The 21894-nt window shown below is 36.9% G+C and overlaps 1 protein-coding gene across 1 annotated transcript; it reads left to right on the top strand.

The window, feature by feature from the left end:
• The first annotated feature begins 1655 nt into the window (after positions 1 to 1655).
• On the top strand, positions 1656 to 21421 carry LOC144558046 (dual specificity protein kinase YAK1 homolog). Its single transcript, XM_078306753.1, has 25 exons — positions 1656 to 2279; positions 2690 to 2889; positions 3514 to 3667; positions 4215 to 4324; positions 4693 to 4789; positions 4876 to 4958; positions 5365 to 5443; positions 5588 to 5628; positions 5880 to 6002; positions 6374 to 6503; positions 6635 to 6749; positions 7683 to 7765; positions 8062 to 8136; positions 8235 to 8309; positions 8526 to 9373; positions 10817 to 10996; positions 11297 to 11598; positions 11679 to 11745; positions 15647 to 15983; positions 16745 to 16846; positions 17030 to 17116; positions 17497 to 17622; positions 18557 to 18850; positions 19027 to 19092; positions 21089 to 21421. Exons 1-25 carry the CDS (start codon positions 2073 to 2075, stop codon positions 21185 to 21187), a joined length of 4080 nt encoding a protein of 1359 aa, XP_078162879.1. The 5' UTR covers positions 1656 to 2072; the 3' UTR covers positions 21188 to 21421.
• Positions 21422 to 21894: the final 473 nt, after the last annotated feature.

The raw sequence follows: 21894 nt of genomic DNA on the forward strand, positions 1-21894 counted from the left end.
CACTCGTCAGATTTGAAATTATAAAATACTTTGTCAAGATTGACAGACTAATTCGTTGTTAATGGATCCTCACTCTATTTTTAAAACTAAAAGAAAAAAAATGTTACATGTAATCTTTATTATTTTTTCTACGTTAAAAAATTATGATATTTTACTTTACTTTAATTGATATAAAAATCTTGTAAAAATATACTGATGTGGATAATTTTTAGAGTTGAATATCTTAAGTTATTAATTTACATCAAAACAAGCTGAAAGTTCGTGATATTTATGTCCATATAGAGTGAGTAATTTGTGATTTTATTATGTGATTTGAGTTTTTGAATTTTTATTATCAGGAATTTAAAACTGCATAATATTACTTTTCTGAATCATATGTTTTTCTCATCTGAACTCTAATAGGAGACTTTTCAAGCTTTCAAAGTATTTGTATTTTCTATATTTGACCATTTTTAATTTGACTATTTTTTTGCACTTGCAACAGATTTCATAAAAGTAGACTGTGAAGACTATTTTGTATTCTTTCTAATTTGGGTAATAGATTTTGAAGTTTTTGATTACGAAAGCACCTCTATCCCTCTATCCTGTAATTGTAAAAAAAAAAAATATTTTTTTTTGCAACGCCAACAATTTAAGTAATTCTTTTTCAATAAATTAGCAATTGTTAGTATTTACAATTTTCTTATAATTGAAATTGAGATGCTATGAGAAATCCCTAGACTTAGCGATTCTTTCAACAACTTAATTTTATAATTTTTAAAGTTAATTGACGATTTCACACTATTATATTAGAAAGAAGATCAGAAGAAATTCTGTTATTGAAAATTCTAGGAAATCAGGGTCCATGGACCGATTGACGTGAACGTCCGCACTTTAAATATGTTAGCGTGATATTTTGATATCTAAATATGATCCACGTGGATTTAGATAATTAATCTGAACTTTTACTTGCCTAAATTAAAGAAGGGCGATGAATCGGAAAATTTCTATTTTGCGGTCCATGAGGAAATAATTATGTAGCCGAATTTTCAGACTGGTAAAAGAAACGGCAGAAACGACACCGGATCCACGTGGAAACACTAACCTGGCACCATCCCACCGACACGTGTCCGTGCGCTGCTCATCCACGTGCCATCCAAGTCATCTCACATTAGCCGTCCGATCGAGATCCACGGTATAACCATCCTCGATAAAAACAATTGGTAAGTTACTGATTTGTGTCGGCTCAATTATATTACATCGATCCTGATCAAACGGTCAGAAACTTCGACGCGGATATGAGGATCTCTTTCTCAGACTTTAAACATAGCATCAACAAGCAAATTATCGGGAAGGAGAAGATAAATGAACCCGGTTCACCAAGTCGGATGCCAGCGAGATAAGTGGTTCCCACACACTTTTTTGTAGAGTTTACACGCGTCGACCCATGTCCACTTAAATCTAAATTATCATCGTTTGAGTAATGAAGGGGAGATAGATAAAACTCTTTGCTACAGTCAACTCGAGTTTGTGCACGCCCCCAAAGACACGCAATATCAGACTACTCACCCTGTAAGTCGGGCCCCACTTTCTACCCTAAAGGCTAAAGTGTCGTCTTACCTCAAATGGTTGCCTTTCAAGTATAAAAGTACCGTAAAAATTGCAAGGGAGCTAGTTAACAGGTTAATTTGACGATTATACAAAAGATAATATTGTATCTTTTTGTAAAGAGAGAGAAAGAGGGAGGCCGGAAGGGAGAAGCTAGGAGAGAAAAAAATTTGGTTGATTGATCTCCGATTGTCTCAGCCTCCTCGAACCCTTCTCGATTGAACGAAAAGCCATCGACTAAACGGTGGTAAAACCCTAATTAGAGACGGTAAATCGCGCCTGTCGCGGATTGGGGTCGATCGGTTTTCTCGCGAGCTCGACCTCTAGCTTGCGATTTCAGGCATTGACCGGTTTGCCTCTGTCGGGCGAGAAAATCAGTAGAACCCTCGACAGATTATCCGGATGGGATTGGATACTTCTGGGAGGAAAACGCGCAAGTGTTGAGCCGAGGCGACGATCGGATTGTGATTGAGGTTGAAACGGAGATGGAGGATTGCGGAAACGGTGCGACTAGAAATAATTCCAGCTCAAGTTCTAGCTCCAGTTCGAATTTGGGTCTGGATATGAGCATGGCGTGGAGGCCGAGTTTGGACACGGCTTTTGGTGTTTACGGGTCGCAGCAGCCAACTGTTAATGTATCAGGCGGGTCATCACTCAGGTCCCGCAGCCTTGGGAATCTTGAGAGGAAATCTGTATGTTTTCAATTCCTCCTTTATTTATTTCTTCAGCTGATTATTCTATGGGATTAGCTGCAAAATTATAGCTGTTTTTCTTGGTATTGGTGAGCAAGTTGACCATCATAATAGGAAGGGCTGGGAGCCTTGGTGGGGAGCGATTGAATGGCAATGCACTGTCCACATTCTTGTTTGTTAACTCAGTTACAATGAAATAATTTTTTGGGAACAAATGTGGTAACTTGAGATGGAAGCCACGAGGAATTTATCCTTATCTCTTAAAATAAATTAACTTCAAATTGAAAGAAAAAACAATTTGAAAATTGAATACAACAAAAGACAGATGGTAGAATCGTTCAGTTCAGAATTGATAAATGCTTGAATTATATGCTCCTATTTCACCTTTCTCCTGTTGTACATGTGTCCAGGTGGTATTGAGCTTGACTAAAGATATTGTTGGGACATACACTAGATGCAATCCTGACTTCAGATACTCTGAGGCACTTAACCCAAAGCGTTACCTGACAACTCCATCGGCAGCTCTTCTGAACAATGGGCATGACAATGCCAATTCAGATCTTGTCTTATATGTCAATCTTGAGTTGGTCAATGTGAAGCAGAACCGAAGGTTTACAATTGGCTCAAAATATTTGCTTTTATAATCCCATTTCATGAAAATGTTGAATTGTGTTCTTAGAATTCTTCTTTCATTCTGTTTGAGTCAGGAATTACCATGATGCATGCACCAACTTATTCAGGTTCCTACCAGCAGGTGCATAATAGAACAATGATACCTGACCTGGCTGGCATTGTGCCATGCCAACAACCGGTTAATTTTTTATGCTTTACCTAAGCACAAACTATGCCATATAACAACAAAAAGGTAAAATAATAAAAAAATAATAGAAAATCCAAGACTAAACTAGCACACATGTGGTACTGCTTCGTATGTCATGTAACCATATTGATATTGGGTTGGCTTGTATTGTATTACAATCTGAGATTTGGTTGACCAACCCAAACCTGGTTATTTCCAAAGCTACATTTGGTTACCTCCGCATAAGTTGATGTTCAAGCATCAAGACTCAAAAGTGCACTTGGAGATAATCTCAACTAAACAGATAAAAAGTAAATAGGAAGTATAAATTTGGACTTTCAAATCGTAATTGTCCTCTGTAGTGATAAGTCAGCTAAGAAGCATCTTCCTTAACCGAAACATCAAAAATTAATGCTAAATATTTCTTACAATCAGGTATGTAGTGAAGGAAATGCTTGGTCAAGGTACATTCGGGCAAGTTGCCAAGTGCTGGGATGCAGAAACAAACACCTTTGTTGCTGTTAAGGTTATAAAAAACCAGCCGGCTTACACCCAACAAGCCGTGGTTGAGGTCTCTATACTTGACACGGTATAATACTCTTTTACCTTATGGTAGCACTTTGCATAATCGACAATCATGCAGCCTATAGTACTTGCAGGAACATTATTAGGTTTTATGTCGTATTGTTTTCTGCCAGGAGTTCAATGCTTAAGCCTGAATTAAAGCACAGGAAGCAAGGAAAACTAAAAATAAACGAATACCAAAGAGAATGAAACCTATACTAGGTGTAGCAGTTATCTTATAGATATTTGCGACTGTGATTTTTTCTTCTGGCTCTTGTTCAGAAGAAAATACATTGCGAGAAGTCTTATGAAAATTAATTGGTTACATTGTATCTAGGTTTTTTGTTCTCAAGTTTATGCTGGTATGTTGAACCAAGACAGAGAAAGGTGTGAGGAAGACTATCCATGATATTGTTATTTTGTTGTCTTGACCCTGGCTTGAAACTTTAAATTTAACCAGACATGATGAGAAACTTTCTTTAGGAAGAAACAATCACCCACGCCAAATTCTACCTTAAAAAATTGAAGATTGACTCCCAAGTCATTTTCATTTGTGTTGTGATGATTTGCAGTTGAATAGGAAGTATGATCCCGAAGATAAGAATCACATTGTGCGCATACTTGATTATTTTATGCACCACCAGCATCTCTGCATTGCCTTTGAGATGCTCGGCAATAATTTGTAAGTGTCCACTTTTACATTTGCCCCTTCTCTCTCTCTTCCCCCTCCACACATGCACATTCAGGAGTCTAGCAAAGTGTTTATGATTTTTAGGCCAGTATGACTTGTACTGACCATAATTGTAACCCTGGAATGAGTATTGATCTTTCTTAGGTACTGGCAACTGTAATTTTGAAAGCTCGAGCTCAGAATTATGTGGAAGTAACTATTGCTGAAACAAATATGGTCCTAATAAAGGAAATAGTTGTTTAAAACATGAATGATAGATGGTCCTCTTTCATATTACCAACTTGTGAAACATGAACATTGCTTATCACGATGCCTGGCCAGCTCTTTGCTGAGTTTGTCATGATGCTTTTTAATCACAGGTACGAAATGATGCTTTTATATTACAGGTATGAGGTGATCAAAGGGAACCGTTACAAAGGGCTCCCTTTGAGCTACGTCCAAAGATTCTCAAAGCAGGTAAGGAATATAATATGTGGAGTTATTTCTGGTGTCAATTTGATTTGATGTTCTCTTATGATGGCATGTCATTTTTTGTTTTGTAGATATTGCATGCTTTGATTGTGATGAAAGATGCTGGGATCATTCATTGTGATCTTAAGCCCGAAAACATACTCCTGTGTCCGAGGTATCTATTCATATGATTAACAAGGGTTTTAAGCCTTGCAAACTTATAGTTTCCATTTTGTCCGGTAATTTAATTGCGGTATATCAGACCAAGCGAAACCTGGTTGTAGACAGGTAAAATACCAATTTTGCAATTGTGCGATTAAAATCTTGCTTGATCTGATTCATTGCATGCAATAAGCTTTATCGACTTAGGTTATATCATTTCTTATGCCTCAGTAAAGCATCAGTTTTTCTGAATTTACCTTCCATTCTACCATTAGATATAACAAGAGGTAATTAAAGAAAACTAGTAAACAAAGTCAGGCAGTAGGTGTTCTGTTCCATCGTACTGGTTTATGCCATAATCTACAAGATGACTGAAACGGTAGCAAGTCCAAGATTGTAATAATTATGGATTTCTGCAGAGCGAAGCCAGCTGAAATAAAAGTAATTGATTTTGGCTCAGCTTGTGAGGAGGGGAGGACAGTTTATTCATATATTCAGGTATACATTCTGATTGATTTTGGCTCAGCTTTATTATGCATCCCTTTTGATGCTGTACATAAAAGATTCTGTCATTTTAGTTTCTTTTTGAAGAAAATTTCTGCATGTCTTATCTTATTTACCTGGTTTTATTTCTTATTCCAGAGCCGCTATTACAGGTCCCCTGAAGTTCTTCTCGGCTACCCGTATCCTTATATTACAACTTGTCATGTTATCATTTGTTTAGATTTTTGCTTGAATTTTCTGCATAGTTTGTCAGTTTAATGACATGTGATTTTGATACAACCAAGGCGGTTTAAATTATGCTTTGTCAGAGAAACTCACCTACAACGCCAGCTTGTATGGTACAATACCATACAGGTAGAATACGGAAGCTCTGTAATCCTTGTAGACTAATCTCTTACCTACTTTGTTGTAGTACTTAACCTTCCCTCAGATATACTACGTCCATCGATATGTGGTCCTTCGGGTGTATTGTGGCCGAGCTATTCTTAGGATTACCTTTATTTCCAGGAGCCTCTGAATATGATCTCCTTAAGCGAATGATGGAAATTCTCGGGTATGTATTGCATTATTATTTTATCGTCATTATTCATTTAGGAATAGAAGAAGTTGCAAGAAGAAGGGAAGAGTTGCTTTGAATGGATCCTTCTGATACTTCAGTTAGTTAAACAGTTATCTGGAATAAGCTGATTTAAGGCCAAGCACTCTATATATATGGTGTTCATCCTGTGCAAGATTGTTCTCCTTTATGATCATTTGTCTATGATGGTTCTGCTGAATAACAGCAACTGCTTTTAAGACGGTTTAATTTGCACATGTGAATTTGATTTGGCAAAGGCACTTGTGGGCCACCATGTTACTGCAACCATTCATACTTCCAACAAGAAACTAAGAATTTATTTTGCATGTGGTTTATTACATATGCAGTGGACAGCCACCAGACAATCTTCTGAGGGATGCAAAAAATACAACCAAGTTCTTCAAGCAAGTGGGCAGAATTTATTCTAACTCTGTCTCTAGTGCCTACCGAGTCTTAAGTGAGGAGGAGTATGAAGCAGTGAGTCCTCACACCCAACTCCCTTCCCCCACCAAGTCTTTCTCTCAAACACATGCTTGCAATTGCACAAAAAAGCTTACTCTGTTTTTCTTTCTTTGTTTATACATTTTTCTGTGCTTCCATTTATGCAGCGAGAATCCATGAAGCCGCAAATTGGAAAACGATACTTCAAGTTTATAACACTTGAAGACATAATTTCTCACTACCCATACAGGAACAACATGCCGGAAGATGAAATCTTGAAAGGTGGGTTTAAGAATGTTGCTCTTCTAGTGCTCTCAAGTAATTCCAATATTTGGGAACCGCTTTGTCCAATATTCTGTCTAGTGTTTCAATCCCTTCTGTTTTAGATCAATGTTGGTACTTCTATTGGTGCATACCAAAATTTAGGGTATAGACTGGTCAGTTTGTTAGGTGTCACCTACGTTTTGGTGCATACCAAAGTAGGATTTCTTGGCAGCTGCTGCCAAGCCCTTTAAAAAAAGAGAGCAGTAGTTGTACTTGTACATATTTTTTTAGATGGTCAGATTCTGCAGATTCCATGGACCCTGGGCTCAATTATCATCTTTTTTTATTTTGTAAAAAAGATTCTTACAAATAAACAGATCTACAATGAACCAAAGACCTAAAATTATATAGAAACATCATTAACAGTAGATTGTAGTAAGTGCATAACTTTCTCCAACTGACAAGTAAAAAAGACTTTTAAAAGGAAGGAAAGTGGGCACAGATAAATTGCGAAGGCTCTTTTGCTTGGTCAGGTTTCACATGACTAATAACACAAATCCATAACCATAATGTACTTTCCGGGCTATGAAAATCCAACCTATCGCTCACCAAATAAAGTTTGAACATGTGGTTTTTCAGCTCATGTAGGCCAGTTTACTTTTACATTCTACGTCAGTGAACCACCTGGACTAAACTGAAATATTTTGGCTAGGTGCTGCTTTTACTATTTTTTTTTCCCATTTCCACATGGCTAATAGCATTGTATTTCATGTCTCGAATCAATTTAGAAAGGCTCCCCTGTACTGAAACTACATACTTTACCAAACCAATTGCCTTCCGTAGCAAATGTTTGTGCTGTGTTATGCTGAGACAAAGCAGGGACCTGCATGGCAGGTTTGCTAAGTTGAAAGTTACAAATTTTATGTCTATTTGTACTTGACACTTGTGCAGAGAGTTTGGTACGCAAGGCGCTTATAGATTTTCTTAGAGGACTCGTGGAATTTGATCCTGTTAAGCGGTGGTCCCCGTTGCAGGTACACACACTCTTTCTCTCACTCTGTGCATGTTTGTGTGTGGTTGCGCTTTTGTTTTTTTCATACTTATTTCATGGATGCCTCAGACAATTTGCACAGTTTTTCTTGTCCTTTTTTGGTCATCAGCAAATTTGCATGGTTAAGTTTTATTTAAGGCTGAATAGGAGTAACTTGACATTCAAATTATCAATTGAAGGGTTATACTTGGGTATTTTTGGGTAAACTGTACAACCTGATTTAGTAAAATGTTACAAAGTAAATGACTTCTGATTTAATACTTCTGCTGCATCTTTCAGGCTTTTTATCACCCATTTGTTACTGGTGAGGAATTCACAGAACCATACAGACCTCCTCCTGAGACTCCTCGAATTGTGAGTTCCATCTTGCAGCGTTAAAGAAAAACCTAGTGTCAAGTTGAATTTGTAAGAGTGATGGAATTTTAAATAGATAAACGTTTCTGCATTTGTAGCCGGTCTTTCAAGCTGTTATGGTTGATCACAATCCAGGGGTTGGTCATTGGGTAGCTGCCGGCTTATCTCCTCAGGTTTCTCCGACATCTCTTTCCTTTTGTTTTCCTTAGACATCACACGTATTCTAAAAATCATGAATCCTGCTACAAATACCAGTGTGAAACATTTCTCATGTTTTTCATGCTTTCTGAGTCCAGGGATTTTTATTTTATTATTGTGCTAAGCCCCAATACATTTATAAAGAACCTATAGCAGTACCTTTAATAATGGTCTGCTATGAACCTTTGTAGGTTGGAAGCAGGAACAGGCACACACCCTACAACAGCCCCCATTTTCCAAGAATACCCTTGTCATATGGTAGCAGCTACGGCAGTGTGGGAAGTCATGGAAGCTACAATGATGGCAATGGTGTGGGCACTAGCTATGGTAGCTATGGTGAACACAACACCAGTAATCCTTCTTATTACTCCCCTCTGGGCCCTGGTGGATTCAATTTACATGGACAAGTCGGAGGCGTCTTTCTGGGCTCTAGCCCTGATATCAGACGCCGCCCCCAGCTTCCTCATAATAATCCAAATGGTGGATTGGGCGTGAGCCCTAGCAATTTGGGTCCTATGTCCCTTGGTGCCAGCCCGTCTCAGTTCACACCTCCCAACTCCCACTCTCACATTCAGATCATACCCGGTGCTTCCCCAGGAAGATATGGCCCTACTTCTCCTGTCAGAGGAGGGGCCCACGGCTCATCTTCCTTGAGTAAGCAAGCTGCAGTGGGGCAGTACAACAGAAGGAGGTGGCCTCATTTGCCTTCTTCCATGCCCCACTATGACCATGGCCAAGGGCATTACGGGGATGGTCCCAGCACGAGTCATCACCACCACCATGATGTTTCGAGTAGAGGGGTTGGTTATTCTCACAGTATGCTTTCACATTCCAGTCCTTTTAGCAATTGGAGGCAACAGCAGCAACAACAACAGGTGGGTAGTGGTTTGACTGGTGGTGCCTCAACTAGCACTAGTCGCGAGGTTTCTGTATCAAACTCATTTGGGCAAGACTCAATCTCTGGACATTCTGATGTTCCTGTTGATGTTTTTGAGTCCACTTCAATACCTGACCCTGCAGATTGGGATCCCAATTACAGGTTGGAACCTCTTCTTTTCTCAACAAACTTCATCCATGAGCTTGGATTTTCAAAATATTTCAAAGAGTGCATTGCCAATTGGAATTTTACTTCTATATATACCAACGTGAAGATATTTTTTTAAAAAGTCTGGTTTGTTGCCAGATCTGTTACAAGGCCGCATGCTAAAATGTTTTTTGTAGTCTTTTGGAATATTCTGTATTTTAATAGCTGCATATTGGATCCCCGAATGATGGGGAGCTAAGTGCAAATTTAGCCCACCTAGTCAATCCTTAATTGATCTTACTGGTTCTATTAAAGCTTCAATTTAAATAGCTTAAGACTCAATTGAGCTGTTACCTCTCAAGGTAGCTCACCTTGTCTTTAGTTCACCCATCTGTAAGTAATATACAAGTGATTAAAGTGACAAGAAAGCAGTAAATGTAATAAACATGGTCAAGTCAGATTTGTACCACATTAACAGGTACATGCTAGTGCATGTGGTAGCATCTTGGCAAAAGAGTACTGAAATTTTAAATTGTCGATGTCTTCATATGAGTGGGATTAGGTCAGGCAGGCAGTATTTTAATTTAAACATTAAACGGGTCTAGCTGGCCTGGCCTGTTACAGGACAACAGTTTTTCTTCTGTTGCCAACCCCTTTACTATCGGGTGGTTCTTAGATGGTTGGCTCAGGTATTAGTCGGATGGGGTCATCTGGTGGCACTAGGGCTGTCAAAAAAGCTCGTGGCTCGCCTCTAGCTCGCTCGCTAACAGCTCGCTCAGTAGTGGACCGAGCTGTTAACGAGCCAGCTCGGCTCAGGCTCGGGCCAAAATAAACGAGCTGAGCCAGGGGTCAGCTCGGACCGGGCCAGCTCGGCTCGTTAAGCTACAGTGAATTTAGGGTTTAGTCCGGTATAATTTTAAGTCCAGTCTCATTTTTAAAGGTGCAATTATACAAAATTGATGTATTTTCGGTTTGGGAAGAAATGATATAGCTTTAGTTGCTTGAAGATGTGCATGTTGGACAATTTCTTAAATTTTTTGAATGAGATTTCTTATTTTTTTTATTTTTGAATTTGTATAATAGCAGCCCAATAAAGCCCAGCGAGCCAGCTCGGGCTGGCTTGTCACAAGCTGAGCCAGGGGTTTTGGCTCGGGTGACCTAGGTCCAGCTCGCTCGGTCCAGGCTCGGGCCAAAATAAACGAGACGAGCTAAGGCCCAGCTCGGCCCGAGCCAGCTCGTTTACAGCCCTAGGTGGCACTCTTATACTGAAAAAACAGACTCTTCCACATGGCCCTTTTACCCCTAACCAACCTAGGTTGTCGTGGGTCACAAATTTATTAAGCCAACACAAGTACCCATGGGTTATTTAATGGGTCAGATCGGGTCATGTTCTGACACCCCAGTTCAGATTATTACAATTGTTGATTAAATGTACAATTCAATGTTATCCGTATATAGTGAGGAGTCGCTTCTGCAAGAGGACAACTCTGACATGAGGTCTCTGCCATTTTCATTCAACAATAGCTTGCACCTAGGCAGTAGGACAGATGCTACTACTACAGTAAGTGGGCATGCCCAATTTGGTCCTGTGCAAGGCCAGCCTCCTACGAGCTCAAACTATATATCCTTAAATCAGAGGTATGTGTGAACTAGAATAAAGAAAATAAAATTTCAGGAGTATTAAGGAGTTGTCCAAGATTAGAGTGTTTAGTTTTTACTGTAGCTGCTGCTAGGTTAACTTTTGAGTGCAAGCAAAAGATGCTTTTGGCAAGCATGTTATCTGATACTTTGTGTTACTGAATTTAACTTAATATATTAACCATTTGTCTTAGTAAGTGTATCTGGCTGGTGCACATAGGATGCAGACAGCATTAGTTGATTTACATTATATGTCTGTCTTTTTGTTTATTTGCTTTACCTTTTACATGGTGTTAACAGAATACAGAGGCCACCTGAAGCATCATCTTCAGTCAGTGCGGGAATCAGTGGTACAAGTAGCAGTAGTGGTGGTTATTTTAACCAGATATACAACAACAGGCAATACAGGCAATCGGGTCAGCAGCCTAGTCAGAGGGGGTTGAATTATCAGTTTACTACTGCTGCAACTAGTACGAGTTCGAATTATATGCAAGGTAGTGAGAGAATTCACCAGAATGGGCATATGCCAATGCAATGGACACCTAGGTACACCATCGACCAATCCCACCCCTCAAATTCTCTGCTAGGCAATGACATCTGGGGTAATAATTTTGGTTTCTTTATCCCCCCCTTTCCCGATTTGTTTTGATGCATTTAGCTAAATTAATCATTTTAAATGTAGGTCAGAGAGGTGGGCATTCCTTGGGAACAGCTTTACCACCTAGAAATGAATATGGGCAACAGATATTGTGAAGGTAGACTGCTGGAAGTTCATATTTATTGCAGGGGTGATCACTTAGAAATTTATGCTTGCAATTTCCAAGTGCTTGGATTTTATTAGGGCATGCAGGACTTACAAGGCCAAATGCTCTCAATTTGGGTCTTGCTAAGATAATTTAGCTCAACAAAAATGAATTGTCATTCTTTGTGCAATTTGTTGACCCCTTGAAAACCTCACTTTATTTAGGGGGTCATGTCTGGCTCTTTGCAAATTGTTGTAACCTAAGTAAGTTGAATTCTTTCTGTTTGGGTCTTGTTAAGATAATCCAGCTCAACAAAATAGAAAAGCTTATTGTGGTGATTCTGGCATTCATTGTGCAATTGGTCGATAAAAAGAACCTCACTAAATTTGAGAAATGACTATAGAAAAAAAAAATAATATGTGTGTGATTGGCTCGTGGAAAGTGTTGTAATGAACTGAATGAGATTCAGCAAAGTTACTATGGTTGTTATGGATTGTAAGTGCTATAATATTGTTTATTTGTTGCCGAAGTTAAATGTTATATACTTTTAATAGGTTTTCCCTGAGCATGTCGTGGATTTTAAAATGTTGTGAAATTTCTGAATCCCTTTTAAGTTCACAAGATTATGTTTCTACAAGACGTGTTAAATTATGTTAATAGATTCCATTGTCTTGGTCAAGAAAAAGTGAAATAAAAAACGTCTATAGTATATTTAAGCAGATATTTTCCTCTTTAGGAGGGCATAATTTAATCTGATAAACTGAGAGGGAGAAAGCCTGGGGCATAATTTATTAAGGGGAATTTTAACATAATACATAGGATAATTTACGTTCTAAACTTCTAATCCAGGGAAAACGCAATATTTATTCAAGGAATTTTGAAATAACAAAGATGGAGATTGAGCAAACGAACGAGGGAAAGGCAAGGTTATAGTAATTGGCATATCATAATTTGTTTTTTAACACAATATTATAGGAATTTTATTAATAGACAACTTTACCCCTCAATAGATCTCTGTTTCATCAATTAAAAAAAACAAAAATATCGTTCGAAGAGTGTGAGAGTCTAAAACTCTCGTTTGAATTTTGTACAATATTTTTTTTATGGTCGGTGGTTATTATCAACAACAAATATATTGAATTATTGATAAAAAAAAAGTTTATTTACAATTTTTCTTTTTGTACAATATTGATGTACATTGTATATCTGCTTGCACGAACTTTAATGCGGCAAAAATATAAATTATGTGTGAATTCAAATGTATATATGATTCATTCTTTTCGTCGTATTAAATTTTTTAAATAAAGCTAATACGTATTTTAACTAAGAATTGTCGCCAAAAATAGCCAACGTTTTTTACATAGTGCGAGCAATTATTATCACTGTCAAAGCTCAAGTACATATTTTACATGTTTTATTTATTTTATTTTTCTCTCGAAAAGCACAGGCCTGTCAACCTCGATTCTACATTTCAACTAAAAGTAACACGAAATTTTTCTAAAGCTGTTTCAAAAAATTTATATCAAGGCAACTAATCTCATTATCTCAAACCCCTTGCACCCCCTTGAATGTGATTCGATCTATAAACAGATTAAAATTATATTCATAGTGAATGATTAACATTTTTAACAAGTGAATACATAACTGCGACTACATTTTATCTTATATATTAAATAAGCGAAAAGTTTTGTGGCTAAGTGTTAATTCCGGACGGTCTTCCAATTAATTTTCAATTTATCTCCAAAAAAAAAAAATATTCATTTTACCAACTCTTTTTTTTTCTTGACCATTCTTGTCTATTTTTTGGACGATTTAAGATGAACTTTGCGAATCTAAAAATACGAATGCATTCTACTTAATTTCTCTTTCAAATGAGATTCATAATGAAATATTTTTTAGTTATATTTGTGTCATTCTTTTTTTTGGAAATATGCTACGATAAAAGCTTCATATTCTATGTATAATGACTGCACTTTGATAAGTTGCGTATAAGATTTAAAGACTTGATACAAGTACTTTAAAGGATTTAAAGGCTCGAGAAATAATTCATAATAACTTTCACCATATATATTTTTGTGTATAACACAATTGATTCTTTAAATTTTTTATGTTAACGGAAAGTTTTTATGCTCAATTCTCTCTCCTTGAGGCATGCCAATAATTGTGAATAGACGTTTTAATTTCTGATTTGTTTAACAAAGTAAGCTTTATAGAACCTTTCCGTTGAGATTTGAGAAAGTGGTTGCGAAAGAGAGTTGAGAAAGAAGTTGCAATGGTTTGAAAGAGAGGAATAGCCTAACGGAAAGTCTAACGGAGAAATTATCATATGAAAGTTATTTCAATTTTACCCTTTACAATATTAACGTTTGTGATTAATTTGGACAAATTTTTTTATTATTGACATACTCGCTCAATATTTATTTATAAGAGATAATAAAGAGATCTCTAGTCGCGCTATTAAATCCGCTACCTATTATAGAGATAATACTGTCTTTACAACTAAATCAAAAGATTTATTCTCAATTTTATAGAAATTTAATTGTATATAATTTATATTTCGTAAGGAAATAATCCGTTTTTATTGTCTGACAAGTTGGAGACAAAAATTTTTAGGAAATCAAATCAGTTTCTCGTTGAAATTTTTATTAATAACATAATAAAAAAAATACCCTCGTTTTGAGGGAATTCTATCAATATTCAGGCCGCACAAACAATCTGTGACCTCATTTAATGGAAACCGCACAGTTAATTCGTGGACTTAGACTAAAGTCTGCAAATTCAATTTGCACCTCCAATTTTTTTTTTTACTTGAAAAACACATGGGATTCAAATTTGAGTCTTTTCATGCTAAAAAAATTTGGTTGTCGGAGATATCTCAAAGTTTGAGCTTTTGAATTTTATTATAAATGTTTATGTGAACCAAAAAAAAAATTTTGTTGGGCCGCGAATATGTAGATTCTAGTTTGGATCTGTGGATCGGCTATGCGGACTTCACTAATTGAGTTCGAGAATTAGCTCTTTATCTGGATAATTTTGGAATTTTGATCAAACGAAAGTGTTTTCGTTTTTGTTTTGTTTTTGAATACGGTAATAATAAAAATTTCGGAGTTTCTCGTTTATTATGAATAGAAAGATTTATCTTTTATGTAGCCCGGCTCAATGTTAGCAGTCCATTATTAGGGGAAGCGTATCCTCTGCGGAGCCAATTGCTGCGGAGTTTTTAATCTGATCCGTTCGTTTCGGATCGGGCAGATCAGATCAGATCTTGCCCGAATTGAAATATATATATATATATATATATATATATATATATATATTCTCAAAATTTACGAGATCTGGTTCGTCCGATCCGGAAACTAACGTACCAGATTACTCCGCACAGCTCGGCAGCGATTGGCTCAGGATACGCTTCTGTTATTAGGTCCGTTTGCTCAGCCCCCATTGTCTACGCTCCGGCACTTGTGCTCGTGCGCAGCGGCCAGCGGGGGTCTCTTCTCTCGCATTCATCGCCTACTTAGAAGCTAAAAGCTCCTTCCCGTATTCGTTCTCTGCGTAACTCGTATATTAGGTGAGTCTCTTGTGATTCAAGCATTTGTTTTGTCCAATAATCGGATCACGTGCTGCTGATAGATTTCCCAAACCATGGTAGCAACAACGGGCTATTGCTTGTGGTAAAATATCCTGATTTTTAAGCTAACCCCTCGCTCCGTCTTGGGAAGTTGTGGTGGAAGAATCTCAAAACCAAAGTTTAGTTTGTTCAGGTTTGATGCTTATTTTGTTAGTTAACTGCATAGTTGAGTATACAAAGGCTATCTGAGAGCCAAATCAGTCCTTATGACAGAGTTATGATTTAATTTACTTGTACTGTTTTTTTGGGGTACAAGAATACTTGGCCCATCTAATTTCACTATCACCGTTTGCTATGTAGAAATAGCACAGATATGTCGAAAAATGGATTTAGTCACCCAAAAGGCATGGGTGAATCAAAATCAAGCCCAAACTTATACGTGGCGAATTGTGGGCCCGCAGTGGGTCTGACACATGATGTCATCAAATTAGCTTTTCAGAGTTTTGGAGAGGTTATTGGAGTTCATTCTGCTGATGAATCTGGCGTGCGTGTTATTGTGTGCTTTGCTGAAATCACTGCTGCACAAGCAGCATTTCAGGCTTTGAATGAGAAACCCTGCCCCAACCTCGCTGGCCGGGTCTTACATATAAGATATTCCGTGTCTAGGCCACAAAAGGTACCTTCATATTTAACCCTCCCATTCTGCCCGATTCTCGTCACAGATCTTAGTTTATTAATGTTAACTGAAATGTTGCTCTTGAAACTCAACCTGATCAAGAAGTTTTTTTTTCATTCTAGAAAAATATTTTGCAGTTTTGTTTATAACTCTGCCTCATGTGTTGTGATTTGGTTTTTTGGTTCCATTACCTGCAAAATATTGGGATGGAACTTATTAATAAGACTGGCTTGATGGGATTAGAATTTAGTATGTCTTGCACTGATCCAATGACAAAATCCTAGTCTAAGTAAAAAAAGCCAAAACCTCAAGCTGGTTGAGAAGGAAAATTTTGGTAATATACTAGATTGAATATTTTCAAGAGGCAAGGTCATGTTTGGTTGTGGAGTAATGAAGATTAAATTGCTTACTCCATCTTACTCATATTTTATACCTCGTTTGGTAGTTTAAGTCATGGCTTAAGTTAATCCACATTGAGGAGTAAGATGTTGGGAAATGAATGCCTAGGCAGAGGGTTCTACAGGTCCGGATTAACCCCTATTTTACTCCTCGTTTGGCGGCTTAAGTGTGGAGTAAGAGGTTTACTCCACCTCTGACTCCACAACCAAACATGACCAGAGCCAAGTTCCTGTCTAGTATGGTGAGGAGTTATGTTTTTCTTGTATAGTTGTATTGTTACATTGCAAAAATCCATTTTTTTTTGTTTCTAAATTCAGATGACTTATTCTATCTTTCTTTATCTTGAAATTGTAATAATTTAGGTTAAGAGCAGTGATTCTATTGTGGTATCTCAGTCTGCAAAAGAGCTCGCCATCCCCGGAATACACATGGTGCATGAATTCATTAGTTTGGAAGAAGAGAAGGTTAGAGGGCATTTACTTGTTTCATAAATTATTTGGGGCATCTTTTTCTCCTTCTCTACAACTTTAGCAAATCCACCTATTATTCATCTTATCTGTGGCCGAATTGCCTACAAAAGCCTCCTCTTTTTTTTTTTTTGACCATCTCTTTCATATTCGTTATAATATTTTATACTTAATTGGCAGGATCTTCTTAAGGCCGTGGACGGAAGGCCATGGAAAAGTCTATCAAAAAGAAGGGTTCAGCATTATGGGTATGAATTTTTGTATGAAGTAAGTTTGTATCTGTTATTAGTAGCATTCATATATTCATGCAGTTGATGTAATTCATGGAATTTAGTATTAGTTAAAGTTATGCTCCAATTAATTGCCTGAATGCAAGACTCACTTGAGTTAACCCAATTCTGGGCTCAATTAATCCTCTATTCCTGCAATTGCAGCACTTTTCAACTGATTACGAGCAAATCATATAAATTAAATAAAAAACAAATAAGTTTCGAATTTCTCAAACTACAGAACTTGCACGGTAGTGCAAGGGCTCAGAGTTTTGAGACACAAATTCTGAAATGATAAACTATGCCTGAAATGCTACCACTATGCCTGAAATGCTACCACAATATGTTATTAATCCTTGTCTTTTTGTGTGATTGTAGACTAGGAATGTTGATTCAAAGCAGTTCTTAGGTGAACTTCCATCCTTTGTCTCTAACATACTCCATAAAATTCAGTCCTTCCCTGGACTCGATGATATTAGTAGCAAACTCATGGATCAGTTGACAGTAAGTATGAGATCCTCTTTCATATAGGTTCTATACTTGTAATTGAAATCAGGCACTCAATATAGAGGGGGAATCACTTGGACAATGCTTTATTTCGACAATCTTGACAATCTTCAAATATAAAGTTTAAAATTAACATCTAATATTATGGTCATGACATATCATGCCTATCAAAATGATGAGATTTGATGTTTGTTTCACTGTACAACAAGTGACTTGAAATTTCAACAACTTAGAATTAATGGTTCTTGATGCATCATCAAACAATACTTAAATTACATGAAATTTGATTGTTAGGCTATCTATATGTCCAATAACATATATATAGATTTACTATTCAATTTTCAGTTTTATTTGAATTATTTAGAAAATCTCTTGTCAAGTGATCCCTCCTCAATATACATCTTATTGTTGTTTTTCAGAAGAGCACAAATTGTGACCGTAAGTTGAAATTATCTCTTTTGTTGGCCTTAACAACTAAAACCAGCCACTTATTATATATCTTGTTTTTATGTCCAATAACAGCAGAAATTCTGAATCATTTGCAATAGACCCAGCTGGCGGTGTTAGTTGTAGCTTTTTAAAAGCATTCTCTAAATTCTAAGAAATTTATTTTGCAGGTAGGTAGTGAAGAGGTTTTAAAATTGTTAAAATTTTATACAGATTGGATAGTTGTATGCATTAAGCTAATTAATGTGCTATATTGAACATCTTTACTTTTGTACCTTTATGTAGGTTAATGAGTATCCCTGCGGGGTAGGGTTATATGCATGTAGCTTTTTAAAAGCATTCTCTAAATTCTATGAAATTTATTTTGCAGGCATGTAGCAAAGAGATTTTAAAATTGTTAAAATTTTGTACAGCTTGGATAGTTAAACGCATGAAGCTATTTTATGCACTATATTAAACATCTTTACTTTTGTACCTTTTGTAGGTTAACGAATATCCCTGTGGGGTAGGGTTATCCCCTCATATAGATACCCACTCGGCTTTTGATGATTTGATATTTAGCCTCTCCTTGGCCGGTCCATGTATAATGGAGTTCCGAAAATATAATGAAGGCAACTGGAATCCTCCATCTAGCACTGTTATTGATGGAGAAGAATTGACGAAATGTGCCGAGCCATCTAATGTTACAAGGAAGGCAGTTTTTCTTCCTCCACGGTCTATGCTTTTAATGTCTGGAGAAGGTCGTTATGCATGGCATCACTATATACCTCATCACAAGGTGCTTGCTTGGTTATAATACATATTATACCTTGATATTTCATTAGAATGAACGCTGAAACCTGTGCGGTCCCCCAAGAATAAATAGATGAGAAGAAAATAATAATAGATGAATTAAGTAGGCATGGCAAAGAGTTCTAGTTTTGAGTGTAAATAATTAATTCTGTTTGTTTACAGGTTGATATGGTTGGAGATCATGCTGTAAGAAGAGATTCTAGGAGGGTTTCTTTTACTTTTAGAAAGGTTTGTAAATCACCGTTGATTCTTATGTTGGTAGAGGTGGCACAAACTGACTGTACCCAAACCTGATCCGATCTGAGATTTTTTGTTAAAAAATCAAATTGACTAAAACCCGATCTGGCCCAAAAACTGAGACGACCCAAAGCTGGATGCCTGAAACCTGACCTGACCTGTAACTCGAGAAAACCCAAAAGATGGATGAACCATAACTCGACTTGACACTCGAATGGCCTGAAACTCGAGACTCGGCATGGCCTGTGCCCAAATTACTCGAAACTTGAATAATTATTAGAACCCGAGGCAACCTGAACTTTACCTGACCATAACCTAGGCCAGTTGTGATCTGAAATTACCCAAACATAAAAAAAAAAAATGGTTTTTTAACCCGACTTTGGATCCGAAAATGATCCAAAGCTGAACAACTCGGGACCGGACCCAAAACTCAAGAATAATCTGAAAAAGAACGACCCTGCGAGGGCCTTAGCTTGTTCATTGGGTAATTTTATGAAATACCCTTCCTTCAAAAATTATTAACAAAATGCCCTTGTGGGTCCCAAGTTTCTCCTGTCCCTCTCCTTCCTCACTCCCAGTTACTCCCTTCTCTCAACCCTTTCTTCAAGTTCACCTCAATTTTTTTCAATATCGAAATGCTCAAGTTTTCAAATTCTTTCCTTGTTATTGACCCTTTAGTATCTCTCGAACCTGAAAACTTAATGAAAAAGGATACTTCATTGTTTTTGCTTAAATCACTCTTCAAGCTCTCACGAGCCTCACTGAGGCGAACATAAGCACTTATGTTTTCAGACACATCAATATTATATTTCTTTTCTAATCTTAAATGCAAAATGCTTATACAACACTTTATTGAATTCCCTTCCTCCTAGCGACCTGGCATTACCCTTCTTATTAAATGAGCAGTTAGTTCAGATTCACGTGCAAGAAATAAAAATAGTGTTTCAACCATCTACGAGTAAGCTGGGGATTGATTTGAACAATTGAAGTTGCCATGAGATATATGATGTGGGTTGTTTCCTCCAGATATTGATTTTGGCTTCTCGAGGACCAATGTCAAAACCCACATCTCTCAAATCAAGTGTCTTTTGGATAGAGAATTCTCTGATCCAGAATAGCAGCTGGAGCTTGATTCCTTTTAGAATAATTGAAGGTCCCAATGGATGTCCCTTAGTCCATGACAGATGTAAGGTAGAAGGCAGAGCATTCACCCCCAGTTGAGATCCTAGGTATATGCTGATTTCCACTCCAGAATTTAGAGCAAGAGGAAATATTCTCACGATCGTCCTCCTTGTATTGGGATTCCAATCTACTTCACGGATTAACAAAAGATGGACGTGCTTCAAGTTGCGAAAATTGCTAGTTTGTCCAGGTCATTCTGCCTCCTCGATGAAAGAACAGCTATGGTAGTGGCACATCAAAAGAGATATTTTATTGGGAGCTCTGTGTATTGTGCCATTTGTTGATATTGGCCATGCCAGCATGTGAGGGGAGTCCCTTTGAAATGTCTGTGAATATTTTGTACAAGGGTAATGCCAGGTCATTCGGAGGAAGGGAATTCAATAAAGTTTTGATTAAGCATTTTGTATCTAAGATTAGAAGTAATATAATATTGATGCGTCTGAAAATAACAGTGCTTGTGTTTGCCTCAGTGAGGCTTGTGAGAGTTTGAAGAATGATCTAAGTAAAAACAATAATCCTTTTGCATTGAGAAGTTTTCAGATTCCAGAGATGCTAAAGGGTGAATAACGAGAACAATTTGAAAGCCTGAGCATTTTGATATTGAAAAAATTGAGGTAAAGTTGAAGAAGGCATTGAGGGAAGGGAGTAACAGGGAGTGAGGAGGGAGGAGAAATTGGGACCCACAAGGACATTTTGTTAATAATTAAAAAGGAAGGGTAATTTCATTGATGTTTTTTCAAATTGCCCCTTGTGTTCATCAATGCAGTCATCTTATGTTAACTTTGTGTGCAAATGGATGAAACAGGTGCGGATAGGCCCATGCCAGTGCATTTACCAGCAATTTTGTGATTCTCAGCTCGGATCAGAGAATGATGCAATGAGAATGTCTGCTGATACCAGTTAATTGATACTTCCGTCTATTTGATATCCACTTGCTGACTATCACATCTCTGGAATTTTGTAGTGTGGTTACAGCAATTAGAAGATCCCGAGTTCTTCTCTATGCAGTTTGTGTTTGCTGTTGTTTGCTCAAACCTTTTTATTGTTGGGTGAGAATTCATTGGTAATAAATTAATTTGACAATTTTGACGACTAAAAATAATTTATAATTTTAAAATTCAGAAAGTGAAATGTGATCTATATCTTTTACACATTATATATATGAAAAATTATGAAATTCAATGGAAGATCCACCGTTCATCAAATTAGATAAAAGATTTAATGGTCCATATTTAATGACATTTAATGAAATATCAAATAATATTAAAATTGTATGAAACTTAATATGAAATTAATTTATAAAAAAAATTAAAACGAATCAATATATAAAAAAAATTAAGATGTCTATAACTAATTTTTATTTATAATTTTTTATATAATTTAAAAATCAACGTTTAAGATTGTCAAGACAACTTGTCCCACAATTTGTTTGGGTAAGAAATTCCGATGCATGCTTCATGGTCGAAATAAGGCCTCGCCGGTAGAGAGGAGGGAAGAAAATGGGATCAGGAGTGAAGCTGAAGTTAAGGAGGAAGGTCGCAACAGTTTTGAAATGGGCCTTAATGGTATTTAGTAAATATGAATGGGCTGGAGAAAAAAAAACACTTCAAT

This window comes from Carex rostrata, chromosome 8, assembly GCF_964058835.1.
Source record: "Carex rostrata chromosome 8, lpCarRost1.2, whole genome shotgun sequence".
NCBI lineage: Eukaryota > Viridiplantae > Streptophyta > Magnoliopsida > Poales > Cyperaceae > Carex > Carex rostrata.

Coding starts and splice junctions, on each gene's coding strand:
- LOC144558046 (XM_078306753.1), top strand. CDS start 2,073: ATGGAGGATTGCGGAAACGGTGCGACTAGAAATAATTCCAGCTCAAGT. Junction 6,504..6,634: donor GTGAGGAGGAGTATGAAGCA/GTGAGTCCTCAC, acceptor CCATTTATGCAG/CGAGAATCCATGAAGCCGCA. Junction 10,997..11,296: donor TATATATCCTTAAATCAGAG/GTATGTGTGAAC, acceptor TGGTGTTAACAG/AATACAGAGGCCACCTGAAG.